Source organism: Ascaphus truei, chromosome 4 (genome assembly GCF_040206685.1).
Source record: "Ascaphus truei isolate aAscTru1 chromosome 4, aAscTru1.hap1, whole genome shotgun sequence".
In the NCBI taxonomy this organism is placed as follows: Eukaryota; Metazoa; Chordata; class Amphibia; order Anura; family Ascaphidae; genus Ascaphus; species Ascaphus truei.
Window position 1 is genome coordinate 301,408,952 of NC_134486.1, and position 22,243 is coordinate 301,431,194.

The following is a 22,243-nucleotide window of genomic DNA, read 5'->3' on the forward strand; positions in this document are numbered from 1 at the left end:
TCTCCAATATGTGGAGCACCGCTGCATAACCAGCGACGCCTTACTCAGCGTGTGATAGGCACATTTCTGTCTCATTCTCATCAGACACTGAACTTTATAGTGGTTGCTTTCATGGCAAGTAATCTACTTCGGACCATATGGGCCCCGTAGTATATCTGGATTTTTATTGCACTACTCCCTTGCAACTTGGTTCTTGTATTCTGCGTTTTGTGGAAAGCAGATTGTAGTACTGCAATGCCATTGCAGATACGGTTATAGGAACGCACGGCTTGCTTGGTTATGACATAGGATCTATAAATCCGGACTGAATCCCACAAGCAGCTTTGTTCACATCCCTGTAGCGTCTTTGTTGCTGATACTTCCTAACATTTAACTGTAGTAGAAGCACACATTCCTACAAGTATTCATACTACTTTTTTTGCCTCATCATTCTCCAAATGACTGAATAACATCAGCTACTTTACTGTGGTGATAAAGCAGACAAGCTTTTATCCCTCTGTAGGCAGACTTTATGGTGACAGTTGCGGAGTGTTTCGCAAATAGCTTTCTCTCACCATTCGTCCTCTCTAGCATTGCTGAAGTCTCAGAATGTTTTTCTTTCTTTCTGCAAGATTAGTTAATCAACTAGAGAATTCTGTTTCTTAAGCAAATCCTGCAGTTCTCCTGTCAGAGCCTCCACCTCTTCCCTACTTGTTCTGAGCTGAACAAAGTTGATTTCAGCCTCGGGGACCCTCTACTTCCTGAGATACAGGCCCGGTATCCCTCTACTTTGTTTAGATCCCACGTCACGTGACCCACAGGATTTTAATATGGGGTCGCCGGCACCCCATAACGGGGCCTGTATCTCGGGAAATAGGTGGTCCCCAAGCCTAAAATCAATGCAATTCAGCAACAGAAACTCCCTGCTACAATACTGTAGTAATAAGAGACAGGGGGTGCCCAATGCTGCATCCAATTGACAAAACATATAAAGTAAAATACTTCAATAATAATAATTGGTTATTTAGTTAACCCTTTGGCCAAAGGCGTCATAAGCCTGCATACCAACGTCCTTTGGCCAAAGGGTTAACTAAATAACCAATTATTATTATTTAAGTATTTTACTTTATATGTTTTGTCAATTGGATGCAGCATTGGGCACCCCCTGTCTCTTGTTATATACAATTGCCACGCTCAGTAGCTCTCTGGTTGACATAAATATATATTCACTTTGTGGTGGGTGTGGGAGTTTGAGCTTGCTGGGTATCTGTGTACAATACTGTAGTGTTTAAAATTAAATAAAAACCCTGCGATCGCCTGTGAGAGGCGCGCAGTTAGAGTTACTGATTCAGCCTCTCTCTTACTGTGCATCTCTTACAGATAGGGAGACCCTGGTAGTGTGTTAATCCGATGGGCCATTTAGTTTTCAGAGGACCACTTGGACCACGATGCACTATAGTGCGTGATTAACCCATGTAAATGATCGGATAGCGGCCGCTGCATCTGTATAGATATGAAACTTGGACCCTACATGTGAAGATAATTCAGAAGCTGTAGACAACTCAAAGAAGTATGGAGAGAAGTGTGATGGATATTACCAGAAGAGACTAGAAAAATAATGATTGGATTCCAAACAAAACAAAAGTCTGTGACATTATAACAAGGATTAACACATTAAAATGGCAGTGGGACATATCGCAAGAAGAAACTACCATCATTGAATAAAGAGGATACTCGACTGTTCCAAAAATTTTTTACAGACAAAGATAACGATCAAAAGTAAGATGGGAGGATGAAATCAGAAAATGTGTCGGAGCAACATGGAGAAGAGAAGCTTGCCACCACAATACCGGGAAGATTCTTGGGGTTGCCTTTATCAAGCAATGGTTCGACAAGAGCTCGAGATAATGAGAATGATATATAAAACATTTTTTTCTGATTTATTTGCATTGGAACATATTAATAGGTTAATGAGGGTATTTATAGCATATGTGCACGTGCAATACTCTTTCCATACACCCTGATGAAAGAAGATAGACTCCTGAAAGTGATGGTCCACCCTATCAGTGCCTCAACGAGGCTCGCCCCAGTGTAATATCACCAACATGTGACTTCCGGGTTCAGTGCATCCTAGAGCGGAAACCAGGTAGCGGCAGTGATGCAAAGGCCCCTACACCAGTATCCGTCAGCTACAGTTTGGGAATCTGCCTTGAAGAAGGAGAAACTACTGATTGATTGGGATTTATTGGCTTTTATACTTTTTGAAATTCTGGTGTAGTGTTTGTACCGCTATATAGTCAGATATATCCCTATGTGTTCCTCCAAAACTCGCAATCCTGTGACAGCTCTGTTACTGATGACGGAACTGAAGAGGAGGAATCCCCCTCTTTCGTTCTTCTCCTGGCAACAGGAGCTCCAGAGGAGTGCAGAACGGTGATCTCCCCTAGGAAAACGAGCAGGTAGATTATGACTACGTCACAGGGCACCTCGAGTGCTAGATCCCATAACGTAGTAGCTACGTCAAACGGCAGCCAAAGGGTTAAAAGACTATCATCTTTTTTGATATGTTTCTACCTGTCAGAGTTACAAAAAGCATCTCAGTATTAAAAAAGCTTTTTATATACAGCTTAAAAAATGGTTTTATACCGTAGTTTGATCACTCCAAAAATACTGCATGCACTCACAGTTGGGTGTTACAAATAACAATGCTAGAGCAATTTTGATTTACAATCTAGGAAACATTGTTCTTAAAGTCCTCTAATCTTTATTACATTTCTGCACATTCTTTCAAATGGGGAAATTAAATGACTGGAGATGAAAAACATGATTGTACTACAGCTCTGGTCGAGTTATGTATTGTGGCAATAATCCTTAAAAATGAAACAATTAAAAAAAAAAAAAATTTTATGACGGTTCCTCGCTCAAATATTTCATGTTACGCCAGATGAAGACTGAAAGTACCGTATATAATTCCACGTTAGTGTGTGGCATCCACAATTGCATGATTATGTAGTGTACTAAAAGATGATGGATTATTTAAAAAAAAAACATTAAGCACTAGCGTTTGATGTAGACAATGATTTATGATCAAATACGACAAATCGCTTAAAACATCTACAATCCTAAAACATCACGCCAGATTATTCATGTATTTGAAATGACAGCTGAGAAAGTGTCTTATCTTTATATTAAGTGATAGTGATTAAGTTTCAGAGATCATCTACATTGACTAATTTAGATGTTCTCTTTGGAAGCTATTTTTTGTCCCCAGAAAGATTGAGAGTACAGAATTGTAATATCATCTCTTCAAATGAAGTCTATAATTTACTGGTTCTAGTCTGTAAATGTGTTGGAAGCATGTATACTTTGCATTTGCTTAATCATGCTGTGTGCACTGGCATTAGTGACAGAGCTTGCCTCTTGGCAATTAAAACTGTGCCATGTTTGGTCTCCACCTATTTGAATCCATGTATTTTGTAATATCTACATGCGTGTATACTTTATAGGCAGACAAGAACATTTGGTAAACTGTTTTATTGAATTAAATCCTGGGAATTCAGGCTACTGTCAACATACTTCCCCTCAGTTGAACAAAAAATATTAGGTATTTATTAAGCCTTAGTAAACTAATGAGATGAGACATTTGTAGGGTTGATATACCCGAACAGCAACTTTTGACCCATTTATCTCATTTTATGATCCAGTATAACAGCATTGCTTGACTCTCTGTCACTGTTTGCTATTTTGGAGTGCACTGGAACAAGTTATATTATATATGACGATAACGTACTGTATAACATATGAATTCATTAAAAACAAGGTACTTACAACAAAACAAGTAGGAACTTCTCGGAGAGAGTATTCTTCCTTTGATGGCAAATCTCGCTTGCCTATTAGTTCATAAACGGCTGAATAGGATGACAGAAGGTTCACGAATGCTAAAAAAGACTGTACAAATGCAAATGCTTAGTGTACATTAAAACATCTTAAGATTTAATAAGAGCATACAAATATAAATACGCTCTACCTTTCGTAAAATTATAGATACATTAAGCTAATACAGCCCATATAAGCGAATGCTCGCTGTTAACACAGCTTTAAAGCACAGCATGGGAATCAGATGCAAAGCCAGAGAAACCATTCACAGACATGTTTCAACCGTAATGGGTATCATCAGTGTGAAGTTGGTTGTACTGCTGGCTTTGCAATTTCCATTAAGGTTGAAACATGTCTGTGAATGGTTTCTCTGGCTTTGCATCTGATTCCCATGCTGTGCTTTAAAACTGTGTTAACAGCGAGCATTAGCTTATATGGGCTCCATGTAACAATGGTTTTTCAGGCAAAAGGTGACACGGTGTGCTCATTTGCTTGTCATTTCCCAGAATCCCTTGCTGCAGTGGAAACACTGTATGCTGGGTGATAATTGTGAAAGGCAGGGTTGCAGACCTGCCTAAGACATGTGAATGTGCTCACAAGTGATCTTTTTATTTGCTATATGCAATACGGTGGAGGTTTCTTGTTGCCTTTTTCACCCACCATAACTTAAAGTGTATATACACACACACACACACACACACACACACACACACACACACACACACACACACACACACACACACACACACACACACACACACACACACACACACAGCATTATAAAACAGCAACACATTGATATAAATGGCATAATGAATATAGTGAACATATATAATGTACCAGTTCTTTAATTTGTAATGTTATTGATGCAGTTGATATATGTTTATCCCTGAGGGTTATTAACTTCCTACTGCAATTTTTTAAGCACAATTATGGCAAACTCCTCTCTGCTGCTGGTCTTTCTGTTAGCCAATGAGCTTATTGTTTCTGTCTATATATATTACTAGCTGAGAGACCCGGCGTTGCCCGGGATGTAAATGCGTAATAGGTAGTATTATTTATAAATGGTGGAACAATAGGTGACTATTTGTTGTAAAGGTTGGATAATAATGTTGAAAAGAAAGATGGAAGAAAATGTAATACGATGTTGTATAAAAATGGTTTATTGTAAACACACCACAGTACAATGTATATTTTGGTGACATAAGTGATGTGAAAATGTGAGGCGTGTGTCCTGCTAGGGTGTGAGCGTGTGTGAGGCGGCAGGTGGGTGTTCAGTACGGGTGGCGCATGGGTAGTGAGTGCTGGCTGTGGGTCGGGGTCCTGCTAGGGTGTGAGGCGGCGGGCGTGTGGCGAGTGCGGGTGACAGCTGGTCAGTGATATTGTTGCGTAGGGGCAGGATGCGGCAGGTGTGTGTCGAGTGTGTGGGGTGGGTGAAAGGCGGCGGGCGTGTGTCGAGTGGCGGGTGTCTGTTGAGTGCGTGCGGCGGCTGTGTGGCGCAGGGGTGTGAGCGGTGGGCGGGTGAAAGGCAGAAGTGCGGGTGGGCGAAAGGCAGAGGCAGGAGGGCGGACGAAAGGCATTGAAGGAGGGGAGGTGAGGTCGAAGGGGTGGTGGGGGGTGGTGAGGGGAGGTGAAGGGGGGCGGAGGGGAGGTGAGGGGGGGGGGATGGTGAGGGGAGGTGAAATGGGGGGCGGAGGGGAGGTGAAGGGGGGGCGGAGGGGAGGTGAAGGGGGGGCGGAGGGGAGGTGAAGGGGGGGCGGAGGGGAGGTGAAGGGGGGGCGGAGGGGGTAGGTGGGAAGGGTGGAGGTGGGGGGCTGGGGGGGAGGGGGAGGTGAGGGTAGATGAAGGGGGGGAGGGGAAGTTGAAGGGGGGGTGGAGGTGGTGGGAAGGAGGTGGTGGGTAGGTGGGAAGGGGGGGGAGGTGGGAAGGTGGGAAGGGGGTGGGAAGGGGGGGAGGTGGTGGGAAGGTGGGAAGGGGGGGAGGTGGTGGGAAGGTGGGAAGGTGGTGGGAAGGGGGGGCGGTGGTGGGAAGGGGGGGGCGGTGGTGGGAAGGGGGGGGAGGTGGTGGGAAGGGGGGGGGGTGGTGGGAAGGGGGGGAGGTGGTGGGAAGGGGGGGAGGTGGTGGGAAGGTGGGAGGTTGTAAGGGGGGAGTGAAGGTGGGGGTAAAGGGGGGTGGGGGTGGAGGTGGAGGGGGTGGTGAATGTGGGGGGTGGAGGTGGGGGTGGAGGGGAGGTGAAGGTAGGGGTGGAGGGGAGGTGAAGCGGGGGTGGAGGGGAGGTGAACCGGGGGTGGAGGGGAGGTGAAGCGGGGGTGGAGGGGCGGTGAAGCGGGGGTGGAGGGGAGGTGAAGGGGGGGGTGGAGGGGAGGTGAAGGGGGGTAGAGGAGGGGGGGTGGAGGGGATGGAGGGGAGGTAAAGGGGGGGGTGGAGGGGAGGTAAAGGGGGGGGGGGGTGGAGGGGAGGTGAAGGGGGGGTGGAGGGTAGGTGAAGGGGAGGGGTGGAGGGTAGGTGAAGGGGAGGGGTGGAGGGGAGGTGGAGGGGAGGTGAAGGGGAGGTGAAGGGGGGGGAGGGGAGGTGAAGCGGGGGTGGAGGGGAGGTGAAGCGGGGGTGGAGGGGAGGTGAAGCGGGGGTGGAGGGGAGGTGAAGCGCGGGTGAAGCGGGGGTGGAGGGGAGGTGAAGCGGGGGTGGAGGGGAGGGTGGAGGGGAGGTGAAGGGGGGTGGAGGGGAGGTGAAGGGGGGGGTGGAGGGGAGGTGAAGGGGGGGGGGTGGAGGGGAGGTGTAGGGGGGGGGTGGAGGGGAGGTGAAGGGGAGGGGTGGAGGGGAGGTGAAGGGGGAGGTGGAGGGGAGGTGAAGGGGGGGTGGAGGGGAGGTGAATGGGGGGGGAGGTGGAGGAGAGGTGAAGGGGGGGTGGAGGGGAGGTGGAGGGGAGGTGAAGGGGAGGGGTGGAGGGGAGGTGAAGGGGAGGGGTGGAGGGTAGGTGAAGGGGGAGGTGGAGGGGAGGTGAAGGGGGGGTGGAGGGGAGGTGAAGGGGGGGGAGGTGGAGGGGAGGTGAAGCGGGGGTGGAGGAGAGGTGAAGCGGGGGTGGAGGGGAGGTGAAGCGGGGGTGGAGGGGAGGTGAAGCGGGGGTGGAGGGGAGGTGAAGCGCGGGTGAAGCGGGGTGGAGGGGAGGTGGAGGGGAGGGTGGAGGGGAGGTGAAGGGGGGTGGAGGAGGGGAGGTGAAGGGGGGGGTGGAGGGGAGGTGAAGGGGGGGGGTGGAGGGGAGGTGAAGGGGGGGGTGGAGGGGAGGTGAAGGGGGGGGTGGAGGGGAGGTGAAGGGGAGGTGAAGGGGAGGGGTGGAGGGTAGGTGAAGGGGGAGGTGGAGGGGAGGTGGAGGGGAGGTGAATGGGGGGGGAGGTGGAGGAGAGGTGAAGGGGGGGTGGAGGGGAGGTGAAGGGGGGGTGGAGGGGAGGTGGAGGGGAGGTGAAGGGGAGGGGTGGAGGGTAGGTGAAGGGGGAGGTGGAGGGGAGGTGAAGGGGGGGGGGTGGAGGGGAGGTGTAGCGGGGGTGGAGGGGAGGTGAAGCTCGGGTGAAGCGGGGTGGAGGGGAGGTGAAGCGGGGGTGGAGGGGAGGTGAAGCGGGGGTGGAGGGGAGGGTGGAGGGGAGGTGAAGGGGGGTGGAGGAGGGGAGGTGAAGGGGGGGGTGGAGGGGAGGTGAAGGGGGGGGTGGAGGGGAGGTGAAGGGGGGGGTGGAAGGGAGGTGAAGGGGGGGGGTGGAGGGGAGGTGAAGGGGAGGGGTGGAGGGTAGGTGAAGGGGGAGGTGAAGGGGGGGTGGAGGGGAGGTGAATGGGGGGGGAGGTGGAGGAGAGGTGAAGGGGGGGTGGAGGGGAGGTGGAGGGGAGGTGAAGGGGAGGGGTGGAGGGTAGGTGAAGGGGGAGGTGGAGGGGAGGTGAAGGGGGGTGGAGGGGAGGTGAAGGGGGGGGAGGTGAAGGGGGGGAGGTGAAGGGGGGGAGGTGAAGGGGGGGAGGTGAAGGGGGGGGGTGGAGGGGAGGTGGAGGGGAGGTGAAGGGGGGTGGAGGGGAGGTGAAGGGGGGGTGGAGGGGAGGTGAAGGGGGGGTGGAGGGGAGGTGAAGGGGGGGGTGGAGGGGAGGTGAAGGGGGGGGGTGGAGGGGAGGTGAAGGGGGGGGTGGAGGGGAGGTGAAGGGGGGGGTGGAGGGGAGGTGAAGGGGGGGTGAAGGGGGGGGTGGAGGGGAGGTGAAGGGGGGGGTGGTGGGAAGGTGGGGGGAAGGGGGGGGAGGTGGTGGGAAGGGGGGGAGGTGGTGGGAAGGTGGGAAGGGGGGGAGGTGGTGGGAAGGTGGGATGGGGGGGAGGTGGTGGGAAGGTGGGAGGTTGTAAGGGGGGAGTGAATGTGGGGGTGAAGGGGGGTGGGGGTGGAGGTGGAGGGGGTGGTGAATGTGGGGGGTGAAGGTAGGGGTGGAGGGGAGGTGAAGCGGGGGTGGAGGGGAGGTGTACCGGGGGTGAAGCGGGGGTGGAGGAGAGGTGAAGCGGGGGTGGAGGGGAGGTGAAGGGGGGGGTGGAGGGGAGGTGAAGGGGGGTGGAGGAGGGGGGGGTGGAGGGGAGGTGAAGGGGGGGGTGGAGGGGAGGTGAAGGGGGGGGGGTGGTGGGGAGGTGAAGGGGGGGGTGGAGGGTAGGTGAAGGGGAGGGGTGGAGGGTAGGTGAAGGGGAGGGGTTGAGGGGAGGTGGAGGGGAGGTGAAGGGGGGGGAGGTGAAGGGGGGGGAGGTGAAGGGGGGGGGTGGAGGGGAGGTGAAGGGGGGGGTGGAGGGGAGGTGAAGGGGGGGGTGGAGGGGAGGTGAAGGGGGGGGGTGGAGGGGAGGTGAAGGGGGGGTGGTGGAGGGGGTGGAGGGGAGGTGAAGGGGGGGGTGGAGGGGAGGTGGGGGGGGGGGTGGAGGGGAGGTTAAGGGGGGGGGTGGAGGGGAGGTTAAGGGGGGGGTGGAGGGGAGGTTAAGGGGGGGTTGGAGGGGAGGTGAAGTGGAGGGGGGGTGGAGGGAGGGGAGGTGGAGGGGAAGTGGAGTGAGGGGTGGGTGTGGGGAGGTGAAGGCCGCTCACTCACCCGTCCGGCCATTCCCTCACCCGTCCGGCAGCTCCCACGTGGATCTGGGGCGGGAGGCAGCGTGTTGTGGCTGCTCCCCCGCTGTGTCCCTGGCGCACGCTCGCTCGCTCACTCCGCTCCCCCGCTGACTGTAGCGGCGCCGGGGGGTTGGAGGGGAAGTGAGTGAGGGAAGGTGAAGGGGGGTGAGGGGAGGTGAAGGCCGCTCACTCACCCGTCCGGCAGCTCCCTCACCCGTCCGGCAGCTCCCTCACTTGTCCGGAAGCTCCCACGTGGAGGGGGGGGGTGAAAGCGCGGGAAACAGGGAGAGGCGGAGGAAGAGGCGGAGCCTCCGGGACCGGTGGGGAAGAGAGCGGGAGATGTGCGGCTAACACTGTGAGCCCCGCTAATGTATGTAACACCGTGTGTGTGGGGGGGTTGTGTGTGTTTAGTGATGTGTGTGTGTGTATAGTGATGTGTGTGTGTGTGTGTGTGTATAGTGATGTGTGTGTGTGTGTGTGTGTGTGTGTGTGTGTGTGTGTGTGTGTGTGTGTGTGTGTGTGTGTGTGTGTGTGTGTGTGTGTGTGTGTGTGTGTGTGTGTGTTAGTGATGTGTGTGTGTTTAGTGATGTGTGTGTGTGTGTGTGTGTGTGTGTATAGTGATGTGTATAGTGATGTGTGTGTGTGTATAGTGATGTGTGTGTGTGTATAGTGATGTGTGTGTGTGTGTATAGTGATGTGTGTGTGTGTGTGTGTGTGTATAGTGGTGTGTGTGTGTGTGTATTGTGATGTGTGTGTGTGTGTGTATATAGTGGTGTGTGTGTGTGTGTATAGTGATGTGTGTGTGTGTGTATAGTGATGTGTGTGTGTGTGTGTGTGTGTGTGTGTGTGTGTGTGTGTGTGTGTGTGTGTGTGTGTGTGTGTGTGTGTGTGTGTGTGTATAGTGATGTGTGTATAGTGATGTGTGTGTGTGTATAGTGATGTGTGTGTGTGTGTGTATAGCGATGTGTGTGTGTGTGTGTGTGTGTGTGTGTGTATAGTGATGTGTGTATAGGGATGTGTGTGTGTGTGTGTGTGTGTGTGTGTGTGTGTGTGTGTGTGTGTGTGTGTGTGTGTGTGTGTGTACGTGTGTGTGTGTGTGTGCCCTTCACTCCGCCTCAGGCCAATGAGAGGTGTGCGGGAGCGGGCGGCCCAAGGGAGCAATCTCATTGGCCTGGCCCAAGGTCCAATGAGATTGCCGCTAGGGACACGGGGAGGGGCACAGGGAGACACATACAGACCCGGACACATAGAACACTTTCAGAAATATATAGTAGATGTGTCATATTATGTGGGCATCCCCCTGATGAAACGCGTAGGGTATCTGCGTCATCACGCAACCTTGATGAGACGCCGAGCTGTGCCGTGTGAGACATCTCGCCTGAAACAGCTGATTATTGTACCAACGGGACTCCCTTTGGAACGCGGATGGCAAAGTCTCATTACAAGTGTGTACTACAGTACACCACACGGACTCCAAGGAGGACGATTTCGTTCCAATCTAGATGTCAGAGACTAAACCAAAGATCCTTGGGTTTCCTGCAGCTATACACGACATTACAGACTGAGGCTTTCTCCAGCTGACGGTGGATCCTATAGCCAGCTGCCAAAATCGGTGCTCTCATTCAATGCTCTTTCTTATCCTGTTTTTTGTAAGTAGGCATTTGTCTCCCCCTTCTTTTAATAGTTTATATTTTGGTAATGCACTAGGATTGTGTGTGTGTATGTATATATATACATATATATATCTATATATATATATCTATATATATATATAGATATATATATATATACATATAAACAAAAGACTGCACCTATAAAAGGGTGTACATATAAGACAAATGTTATACGTATATATACAAGAATTTTAGAACACAAAAAGAAAGCGCCCGATCCCAGTGCAATAAGTCCAAAAAAATACACATTTAATATCCCTTAAAATTCCATCAAAATGCAAACTCACAAACAACAAAGTTAAAATAGCATGTTATGAGGTATACTCATGCACCAAACGAGGACTCAGCTACTCAGCTCACTCGATCTCTTCACCGCATGGAATCGCAATGCTCCTCTGGGTCTCCGTCCGTCTATTTTAACTTTGTTGTTTGTGAGTTTGCATTTTGTTGGAATTTTAAGGGATATTAAATGTGTAATTTTTTGGACATATTGCACTAGGATCGGGCGCTTTCTTTTTGTGTTTTTTTGTACACATATACATATATACACACACATACATATATATATAAAGCAGAAAATAGCCGTGTTAGTCCAGTTGCGATAGTGCAGAATAAATTAGTTCTTCAGTATTCGGTGATACCTTTTTTATTGGACTAACAATTTATGTCATAGGACAAGCTTTCGAGAGTTGTCCTTTCTTCTTCAGGTCAGCAATACTGATATACAAAGGAATCTATGGCTAAAACAGTGTGGAGAGAGGGAAAAAAAAGAAAAACAACAAAAACAGATATTTACTGTAGATAAGGTAGGGTGTTAAGTGTTTGAAGCCAGGGGACAGTGTCAAAGAAAGGTGTGGAGGGGGAGGGATACAGTTTTATTATAAGCCTGTGACGGGAGCTTTGTGACAGGCTATAATAATACACCAAATAATTGGGTTGAACTGAACGAGGCTTAGATATAATAAAGTATATTTATTCCTTAAATAGGTGAAATATATATACAGTGGTCGACAAATCACCAAAAAATCTACTCGCCCAACAAAAAAATCTACTCGCCACCTAGTACCAAACGTGTGCTGCTTGGGCCAATAGGAGCTCGCCACGATGTTAAATCCACTCGCCCGGGACGTGCAAATGTATAGGTTTGTCGAACACTGTGTGTGTATATATATATATATATATATATATATATATATATATATATATATATATATATATATATATATATATATATATATATTTACACACATACACACACACACAGAAAAATGGAGATATCACAGCACTCAAAATAATGTGAAAGTGTTTCAGGCAATACTAGGCTTCCAATGAGGTGCACACAGAAGAGCAAGGGTCAACACCTGGCTCCAAAAACAAATCTATAGAAACAATGTCCGCAGCACTCACTCAGTAATAGTAAAAGGTAACAATTTATTCCATCAGCAATGCAAAAAATTCAAAAACGGGCAACACTTCGGACAATCTAGTCCTTTGTCAAGCTCCTCTTGCAGTATATCTACTACTGTCTTTTTATAGCAGTAGTTGGAGGACAAATTTGCACCAAAATTAGAACTTCCAGTTCTACCGTGACTCCATGAGACAATATCAGCTGTTCTTAGTGCCATACTGATGCTGGATAGCTGTCCTGGCGTCCCAGGCAACTTGCATGGCAACCATGGTTCCCAACATCTTAGCTTTGTAACGTAGGTAACCCTCCTCTCCAGACTTCCCAAATCGATAAAAAGCTCCTCTCTCCTGTGCAAATACTTATTTTTTCTGTAGCCCCTATCCTCGTACCCACCGCTACAGTCTGTGATCGGTTACAGCAGGGGAATCCTCCGTATCACAGCATCCAGCTGTTATAGGCTCCCCTCCTTAATTCAGCCTACAGCATCCTAAGTGATGTGCTTAGCAACCTATAAAGGCGTGACACGCGGCTGGGAGGGAAGTCCTGTGCAGGGAGAAGAGGGTTTTCAGTAATCTTAGCATCATTTTAGGTTTATAGTTCAGCTTTCCAGCCCTGTCAGATAGTAACGAGATGTGCTAGCGGAGGAAATATGTTCACCATGTTTATAATGCTCTCACTGCGATCTATCTACGTTGTAATCAGTACTAAGGTTAGTGATCACAGGTATATGGAGGCATATTGTTAAGTGTTCAGCTGTCCTTATTCCCATTTTTCATTAAATATGTACTGTCCCAAGGTTAAAAAAAAAAGGAGAAAACTAAAGTCCACATAATACATTCAATTAAATTAAAAAAATGATAAAAATAGGTTCAACCTTAAGTATTGATTTTCCGACCCATTGTAGGTACCTACTTGGATGTATTACAGGTGCGCCGACGAGTATTCTAAAACTTGCCTTGGAAAATCTGGGGCTATCACCAACAAGATCCAGGTACATGCTGGGTACATGTCGCAAACATTTCAGTGACATTTCTGCAGAGACTATTGGCCCATTGGATTAACACAACAGGGGTCCCCGGCATTCCCATTCAGTTTGAATGGGACTGCCAGGGACCCCTGGCTGTTAATCCGATGGACCATTAGTCTGTCTGCAGAAATGTCAGGGAAATGTCAGGGAAATGTCGCAGCATGTACCCAGGATGTACCTGGGTCTTGTTGGTGATTGCCCCAGATTTGTTTTAGAATACTTGTCGGCACTACAATATGTCCACTTCAGTTTTCTCCTTTTTAATTTTTTACCAACAGTAGAGACCGTACATATTTAATTTTGTTAACAATGGTTATTTCTTCTTGTAATTTGTTCGGCCAACAGCCATTTTAATTTCTTCACCTTTGTGGTAATGTCACAAACTTTTCTTTGGTTTTAGACCCATTTATTCATTTTCCTGCCTCTTTAGGGAATACTCAGCATACATCTCTCCATACTTCTTTGACCGGTCTAAAGCTTCTGAATTATCTTCGTATTCAGGGTCCAATTCACATTTATACATGAGCACGGGCAAAATACATTGGTCAAAAACTTTCCTCTTGAGACATAGTGGAACGTTCACTTGAAAAATTGTCTTCTTTATCTTTATTCTCCTATTGATTTCATTTAAAAGGTTCCCATCCACTGCTACGTGCCGGCCAAAGTACACATAGTTTTTGACTTCTTCTAGTTCTATTCCATTTATTTTGATCTTTGCAGAGTAGACACATTTGTTGAACTTCATTTTACTTCAACTGAGAAGGCGCATCTTTCTTACTTGCTTCTGCAAATTTTCTGATTTGTTGTTGTAGATCTTCTGCACTTGTGGCAATAATGTCATCTGCAAATCGGTGTCAAGTATTCACCGTTGATTTTGATTCCTTTTTTCTCCTAATTCAAGGTAGAGGCAATAGGGGAGCCCCTGCTGCAGCCACAATTGAATTGGGTTGTGAACGGTGCTTTGGGTGTAGATACAGTAGTAGACAATAGAGAAAGAACCCAAAGTAGCACTCAGGTCCACGCTCTGGTGATGAATGAATGAGTTATAACATAATCTTTATTAGTAGCAACATATAATAAAATAATGGGTGTTAGAACAACGTACTGGAGGTAGGCTGATCCTAAATACTGAAAGCCATATTGGCTCCGGATCAAACATAATAGTGTGTACTAGGTATATCCTAATAAAACACAAGTAACAAAACAACACAGAAATCCTGTTAGAGCTAATTAGTGAGTATCTTCATAAAAATATTGTAAGTGATTGCAAGTAGACAGGTTGATCTGTAGTTCTTGAGTCTTCTTTTTCTCCTTTTGGATGAGGATAACTATGGCATTGCTCCATTGTTGTGGGCTTTCCCTGGTCTTCATGGAGAATGTAAAGAGTTTTGAAGAAGTTTTCAGATGCCACAAATTCTACCACTCTGTCTCCACGTTCATTCCTTTTACCATACTGCAATTACCAATGGATGTTTCATTTTTATGATGGCACCAATCTTTGCATTGAAATCTCCTATAATGAACTTGAGGTGACAACTTCCTTTTTTGTTAAGTCTTCTTCCTGATCGCTGTCAAGCCAAGGGGCAATCCAGACTCTGGAGAATGATGACCATTGCTTTTTGGTGTATTCTATATTTGGAGGTTGAGGCCTTACTTGCCATGCTGGCCTCATTTGTATGTTGGCAAGTAGCATTTCCACTTTAGCAGAGTATATTGTTCAAGCTTTCATAGTATGATTTAACCTATCAGCACAAGTGTCACTATACATCTTCTTGGACACCCGTTGCCACTTTGAGGCAGCGAGATAAGGATTTGAGGGTAGGTATATAGCTACACATATATTTATATACAGATACACACACACCCACCCACAGGTACTAGATTGATTCATTTTTAGACTTGTCAAAGTTTTTGATCATATGGTAACGTTTTTAATTGATTTACATTGTATTTATTTTCAGATATTCTCACTACGTATGTAGATTAAGTATACGGAGATAATCAAGTATAACCAGGCCAATTGCGAAAAACCTCATTCAAGACAACGGAGGTTTTTTCGGAAGATCGCAGTGCAATTGGACACCTGAGCGCAAATTGAATTAGCCCCTAAATCTTCAAACTTCATCACTGTACCACAAAACATACTATTCGGAGGTGGGAATTTGTATTTGTTTTTTTATGTGGATTTACATTTGTATTGCCATTTTTGTATGTTGCTTTTCATTTTTGCCTTGTAGGAGTTTATATGAGTTACTATTTTAAATATCTATGCACTATTGATTGGTTTATATGTACCCTTGGATAGCAGTGACAATGTTATGATAGTAGTTAGTTGATGTATGTGGTGATGTCATGACATTAGACACAGATTCTGAGGCTGCCGTTGGGGGAACTGGGATTATCATGATTCTAGATAGATAGATACTGATGCAGCCATGAGTATCCGAACACTTGCCTAGGAAGTGAATGAGACTGCCAGGGACCCCGCTGTGTTAATCCGATGGGCCATTAGTCTGTTTGCAGAAATGTCACAGAAATGTTGCAGCATTACTGGGAGATTGCCCCAGATTTTCAAAGGCAAGTGTTCGGATACTCGTTGCTGCATCTGTAGATAGAAGGATACATAGATAGAAAGATAGATAGATAGAAAGATAGACAGATAGAGATAGAAAAATGCTATATCACATTAATCTTGGGTATCATCTCTCGTGATGTATATTTTGTTTTGTGTGTTTTTGATTAATATTTGTGCATTTTTCAATGTGTAATATTCCTGTTTTGTAACAAATTGTATTGAATATATATTTTATACTTTTCTATACATTTTGGTGGTGTATTCTTTGTACCAATTTTCCACCCTATTGGCTCCTAATGAGATTTTCCTTGCCATCCAAGTTTACATCGACTAAAAGCTGAATTGTTTCCCTGTGGAACTGCACTATGATATACTCGTGTGAACATTTTTTTCCCCAATGCAATAGATGTATTATTATTTTATTTTTTTTTCAATTTTAGAGAAGGAATAAAACAGAAATTCAAAATGAAAATTCACGGAAAAATTCAACCTCAATAAAACACAGATGTGTTTAATTCACTATGCTGAAACTACTTTATCTTGTGCTTCAATCAAGTAACTTGACTTTCCATGTACAGTATTACTGAAACCACAATGAAAGAGACTCACAAGGACGTACAAAGCATAAGATAAATTAAATATTCCACTGTAACTCCTGAACAGAGAAAAAAATACTGAAACCAAACAAATAAAAAAACACACTTTACAATTTGGTCACAAAAAACTATTGTTCTAAAAATGGCGGCTTACCTTTTGACAGCTTCTGTCTATGGGATCCACTGGAGTAGGTTTGGGGTGAATAACCCTCACATCATCTCTTCCACATTCCAAAACAGCCCACAAATCGGTGACAAGGGCCTGGATAAAGCCTACAAAAAAACCCCACAAAAAACTTTAATGCCAGACATTGGTATTGAATACAAACGTACAAAAACAAATGAAATGTATAATTGTTTCATTTAAAATATACACATGTAGCAGATGGGCCAGAGGGTGCAGCAGCACAGTACCCCTGCCCTCTATCGCACACATCTAAGGTGATTAAATGGCATGTGCTCCCGCTGGCGCGTTGTGTGTGTCCTGCTAGCGGGATAAATAACGGCTGCTACATCTGTACTTTGAGCTTCAAACACTGCTCTGTCTGCTCTAGCCTCATACTCTCACTATGTACTTTAGACTTCTTGTAAGTACACCTATATTACTGTACAGTAGAGGCAACGTTTATTCTAACATTTGCCATAAACTAGCCGGGTTACATTCTGGGTATGTGCTGGGTATGTTCTGGGCTAGTTTGAGGCACGTTTAAGGCATTTCTGCATTGACTAACGACCCATAGGATTAACACAGCAGGGATCCCTGGCAGTCCAATTCAGTTTGAATGGGACTGCCAGGGACCCCCGCTGTTAATCTGATAGGCCATTAATCAATGCAGAAATGCTGGGGCTAGTTTAAGGAAAGTTTAAGGCATGTATTCAGAATGTACCTGGGTGTTTCCTGGGTCTTTTGGGGAATTGCCACTGGTTTTTGTTAGAATAAGAGTTGCCTCTACTGTATATGTGTAAACGTTAAATTACATAGCAGTTGTCAGAAGATAAGATACAGATATCCGATGTAGTCTGCCCTTACTATATGTTTATACAAACTGTCAAATCGGTAACCCTCTGTATAGGAGTAACATATAAACAACATCTATTTATTGCTGTATACATTTGTCTAGTATCACTTGTAAACAACCACCAGGGCCTCTGTTCTGATTTTCTTCATTTTAGTTATCAATTGGCTGCCCTAATATGTTATCATTAAAAAAAAACCATAAACCAACATATAAATATACAGTGTCAATTATTGTTTCCCTATCTTGCAACTTAGATATACGGTATGTGAATATCTAACTCTCCCACAGAAATTACAGCAGCTGCAAGTAGGTTTTAAATGTATCTGTATTTATTCTACAGAAGTTAGGGGGTGGGTGCAAATAGTAAGTCGTGGTGGACATACATGAGATTATGGGCCATATTTACTAAGCAGTGTCACTACAAAAGACTTTCCAGCACATAAATATGGCCTCCTTTTCGTATGCAGGGTGTCTTTCGGAGTAGCACTACTTAATAAACATGGCCCTAAGTAGTAGAAAATTAGCATTTTCTCCAACCATACCATTCTTTTACCATTCTTCGTCTATGTATACTTTCTGCCGAGTTATTTTGACTTCTGAAAACACAGTTCAGTGTTGCATATAGTGGAAGTGAAATAGCTTTCACAAAAAAATAAAAAGGAGTTATCACATGGGCAAAGTGTTTTATTGTCTGCACTGCAAGTACGTATAATATTGGCAGATGACAAAGTTGAACCTCACGCAGTGGGTTAAATGCAAATGTAATTTTCATAACATTAAATCTTTTGTGCATAGAGACAGATTTCAAAGTAATTCCCAGGGGTAGGGTGAGTCGCGATCTCACCACTCCTCTCGTCTCAGTCTCATCCAGTCGCATCACCTCTGGTTCTACGTCACGCCGGTTCCAGCCACTGTCGTCATCAGCTGAAGGAGTGGCTTCTCTCGGTCTACTCTCTCTACTGACTGCGTCACTGATTTTGAGGGCCTTATTCTAGTAGCTTCAATCACCAACTCAGAGGATTTTGAGCAGCTATCGCAAAAATGTGCTAGGTAGCTATTAAGAAAGCCTTGAGGAGTTGGTTAAATCGTGCGGGGAATGCAATTTCTCGCAATTTCTGGCCCCTAGCCAATCACAAGGATCAAAAAGTAGAACTTAGGGGGGGAAAAATGCATTGCTTCTGCATCGGATTGATGTTGGGGGTCTCAGGAGCTGATACACATTAATACCAGCACCGGAGACCACCGGTATCAATCCAATGCAATAAAAATACATTTACAAGCAGCTTCATTACCTTAGCGGCATAACTCTAAGGCAATGAAGGGGTTAACAACCAGTGCCATGTTTATTGGGGGTAGCAAGGGTGGGTGAAGGTGGTAAAGGTCCATAATGGGTGTTTAAGCCTTGCGGGAGGGGATGGGGGGTGGGGGGGTTTGAGGGAGGAGTTAACCCCTTCATTAGCTTAGCAGTTAATACCGCTAAGGTAATGGAGGGGTTAACCTCTCCTGCTACCCACCCGGTATTTATAAACACCCACCGCGGCCAAATGCCACCTTCATCCACCCCTGCTACCCACAATAAAGATTAAAACAAAATACAAACACAATACTAGCCATTACACCCATGTATTGCCAGTGTGTTAAGAATGCCCTCAAAGGGAGCAAAGATAACCCCAATGTGAAGGAATGGGAACACCTTGTACCCCCCAAAACCATAACATTACAGTACAATAATGGGCAAAATTACCAGTATCCAGATCTGGATAACAGTGCATTTGCCCATTCAAAATAAATCATTAGCCAGCCAGCATAAAGTAAATAAAACTTCTACTGCCAGGATGAAGGTCATCCTCATCACGGATCTCCACGTCCCTGTCCTCCGTTGGCAGGAACACAACAATAAAAAATAAAATCTAATGACCCCTAACCCTTTAATCACCTCAGCAGTTAGTAACCGCCAAAGTAATTAAGGGGTTACCCCCCCCACCCCGGCGGTCTAGTCGCCCACATCGGGGCTACTATCCCCACCCTCTACCCATTGATTGGCACAGTAGTACATCATGCCCATATAATATGGGCATGATAAGACACTATAGCAGTCAATGGGCAACCTAAAAAACAAACCAACAGCACCAAAAAGACAACAATAAAAGATATACCCAAGGACCTAAACACCAGAAGAATAAAATAACTAAAAAGCCTAAACAACACATCAATAAAATTAATCTAACACCAAATGACCAGAAGAATAAAATTAATCTAACACCTAACCACTAGAACAATAAAAGAAATCTGACCCCTAACTAACAGAACAATAAAGTAAACGAAACCCCTAATCAAAAGAACAATTGAATAAATGAAACGCTTAAACAATCCTAAAGTGTAATAAAAACAAGCCCTCCAAACACATAACAATTTATGTGTTTATAACGGCAAATAACAGGGCCTGTATCTCCGGAAGCAAGGGGTCCCCGGACCTGAAATCAATGCGGTTTTGCTCCGGAGACCCCCTGCTCCCGCACACTAGTATTATATTTTTTATAAAAACACTGAGATCGCCTGCGATAGCTGTGCAGGGAGAGGCAGGTCTCCCTGTGCAGCTCAGACTGAGATAAAATCGCAGGCGGGAGAACTTAGAAAAAAAACTCTAATGACTTTTCTGCTACGCCGAACGGTTTGAGCATTTTTCTATCGCACGGCTTGAAAGGGGTTCAGATCCTTTCTGAATACTGTGATAACTCGAATTTCAAACCGTTTGATGGGAACATGCAAAACCTTGCGAGATAGCCGCAAACTCATCGAAGCTAGTAGAATAGACCCCTAAGCATTTCACTGTAGCATGCAGATTCGTCAGGAGAGGACTACAGTATTTTATGTAAGCATTGAATAGAGGGTTATTTTTATACTATAAAGTGTATTTGTGTACAATAGACTGTCTGCGTTATTTCTAGTCCACTTGGATTTCCTGACACCACATCTACAGAATTGTCACCGATTTTTGATATGCTTGATTACACAACTCCATTGTGAGTATAACATTTGGAGAACACTATACTGTGTGGATTTCACCTTGCATACACAATATTGCTTTATGTAGTTTCCTTTTCTCCGTGGATACAGTACAGTCCCCCGCTCCCCTGTTTTTGGAGAATTTGTTAGAATCAGAGACAATTTCCCATTGTCTCTTTCAAAGGGTTTGAGTGGAGGATTATTGTATCTACCCATTTTGTTTTTGCAATTTTTGGGGGCATTACTCTTAGCCTCTTAATATTTATTCACTCATCAGCATCACTATTTGTGTTTTACACTTGTGGGGGCTGACATTTTTTTCAGCCCAAAATGAATCCCAATGAATCACTGATTGCAATCACTGAACGTACAGCGCCACCTGGGTTTTTTCTGGTTCTAGCAAAGTTGAACCGACATACAGTTTGAAAAATTGGGCATTGTTACAAACGATGTTCATGGTACTGTAGTTCCCACATTCACCCAGATTTACCAGATTTTTGCAGGGCTAATGCTCCTGAAGCTGTTGCAGCCACTTGTGTAACCATTACACCGTAACCAAACTTCTCGCATCTGCTCACCTGCAATAAAACCAATTAAACATAGATTTATAAATATAAAATCACAACATTAGGTGCTTACTGTAATACCAACTAGATTTGTAAATGTCACATATTCGCTCTTATATTTCCGGTGTTAAGGGCTTCCCTAAAAGGGTTCAAAATAAATGCTGTGCAGTGTACTAATGCAGCTTTTGGCTCCTTTACATAGTGAAGGAGCGAAAATAAGATATACATTATTTGTCATGGGACATATTTACTAAGCAATGCTAAGTTACAAGACACCTTATGGCCCATTCCCGTGTTTTATGGCGCCGTAAGGAATTTTATGACTCTTTGTGGCCCATTATAGTTTAATCATATTTCAATAAACATTGGTAAGCTGGCTGTGCAAGGTTTCAATTGAGTTTTTAAGCAGGATGTAAACGGAATGAGAATGCTTTCACCCCGTAGCATTATTCAGAAACATTTGATAGATGCCTTAAATAGTGACTCTAGATGTATTTGACCACAGTAACATGCACTTCTCATAAATGCACTTTTGCGTCTACGGTGCCTGCAAGTCACCCAATATATTACATAGATTGTAAGCGCTTCGGTGCAGGGTTTTCCTTTGCAACTCTTATGCCCAGTGCATGACACTTATTTTTCTTGACATGTTTTAATTTTGGTAAAGCGCAGTGTACGTTTGGCGATATATAACTACCAAAAAATAACACACTACACTCAAAAGTAGTATCATATATAATTCACATTAACAGTAAAGAAGCATACTGTAAAGAAGCAATATAAGGAAAACAAAAATATATATATAAAAACTAAATAGACAGCGTGGCAACTACTTGAAGCAGTGAGACAGTCACTTGACATTTCGGGGTACCAACTATGGATAGAAGATAGCAGATGCTGCCTGAAGCACCAGGGCCCCCAAACTTCCTTAAACAGTACCCACAAATGTGGCAAACAATAAAGCCCCTACTCCTCCCCAAAAAACATCCCCAACCAGCAGCACACCATTGCCATGCGTCATGATAAGATCATTGTGCAGCAGCAAAAAAGCAAGATTAAAACACATCTCCTTATCAAAGTATACGAGTAGCTCTGTGGCTGATATTTTACACCTCATACATCGACCTGGATCCCTTTGCAGATGCACGTACCAGAACACCATCCTACTGTCTCTGTACATTCCTCCTACATACCACTTAGATTGTGGGTTCTTTCTAGGTGCCACTTTTATGTCTGAAGCTCTTCTTCCCATTATGTGTTATTTATTATTTATATTATTATGTCACGTGCTGTTACTGCTGTGAAGCGCTATGTACATTAATGGTGCTATATAAATAAAGATATACCGTACATGCATACAAGATATGGTTCCACACACACCCTCTCTGAGCACGCTCAACGAGCCCAGGTTCCCAGCAG

The 22,243-nt window shown here is 45.5% G+C and overlaps 1 protein-coding gene across 3 annotated transcripts in view; it reads right to left on the reverse strand.

Moving 5' to 3' along the window:
• TBC1D32 (TBC1 domain family member 32) overlaps nucleotides 1–22,243 on the reverse strand; it is a 335,208-nt gene that overhangs the window by 176,981 nt on the left and 135,984 nt on the right. For all 3 annotated transcript variants that reach the window (XM_075597756.1, XM_075597753.1, XM_075597754.1), the window contains 3 exons: nucleotides 20,749–20,836; nucleotides 16,388–16,506; nucleotides 3,808–3,927 (listed from right to left, as the gene is read on the reverse strand). In XM_075597756.1, coding sequence (XP_075453871.1) covers nucleotides 3,808–3,927; nucleotides 16,388–16,506; nucleotides 20,749–20,836 — 327 coding nt within the window. The remainder of the gene's footprint in view (nucleotides 1–3,807; nucleotides 3,928–16,387; nucleotides 16,507–20,748; nucleotides 20,837–22,243) is intronic.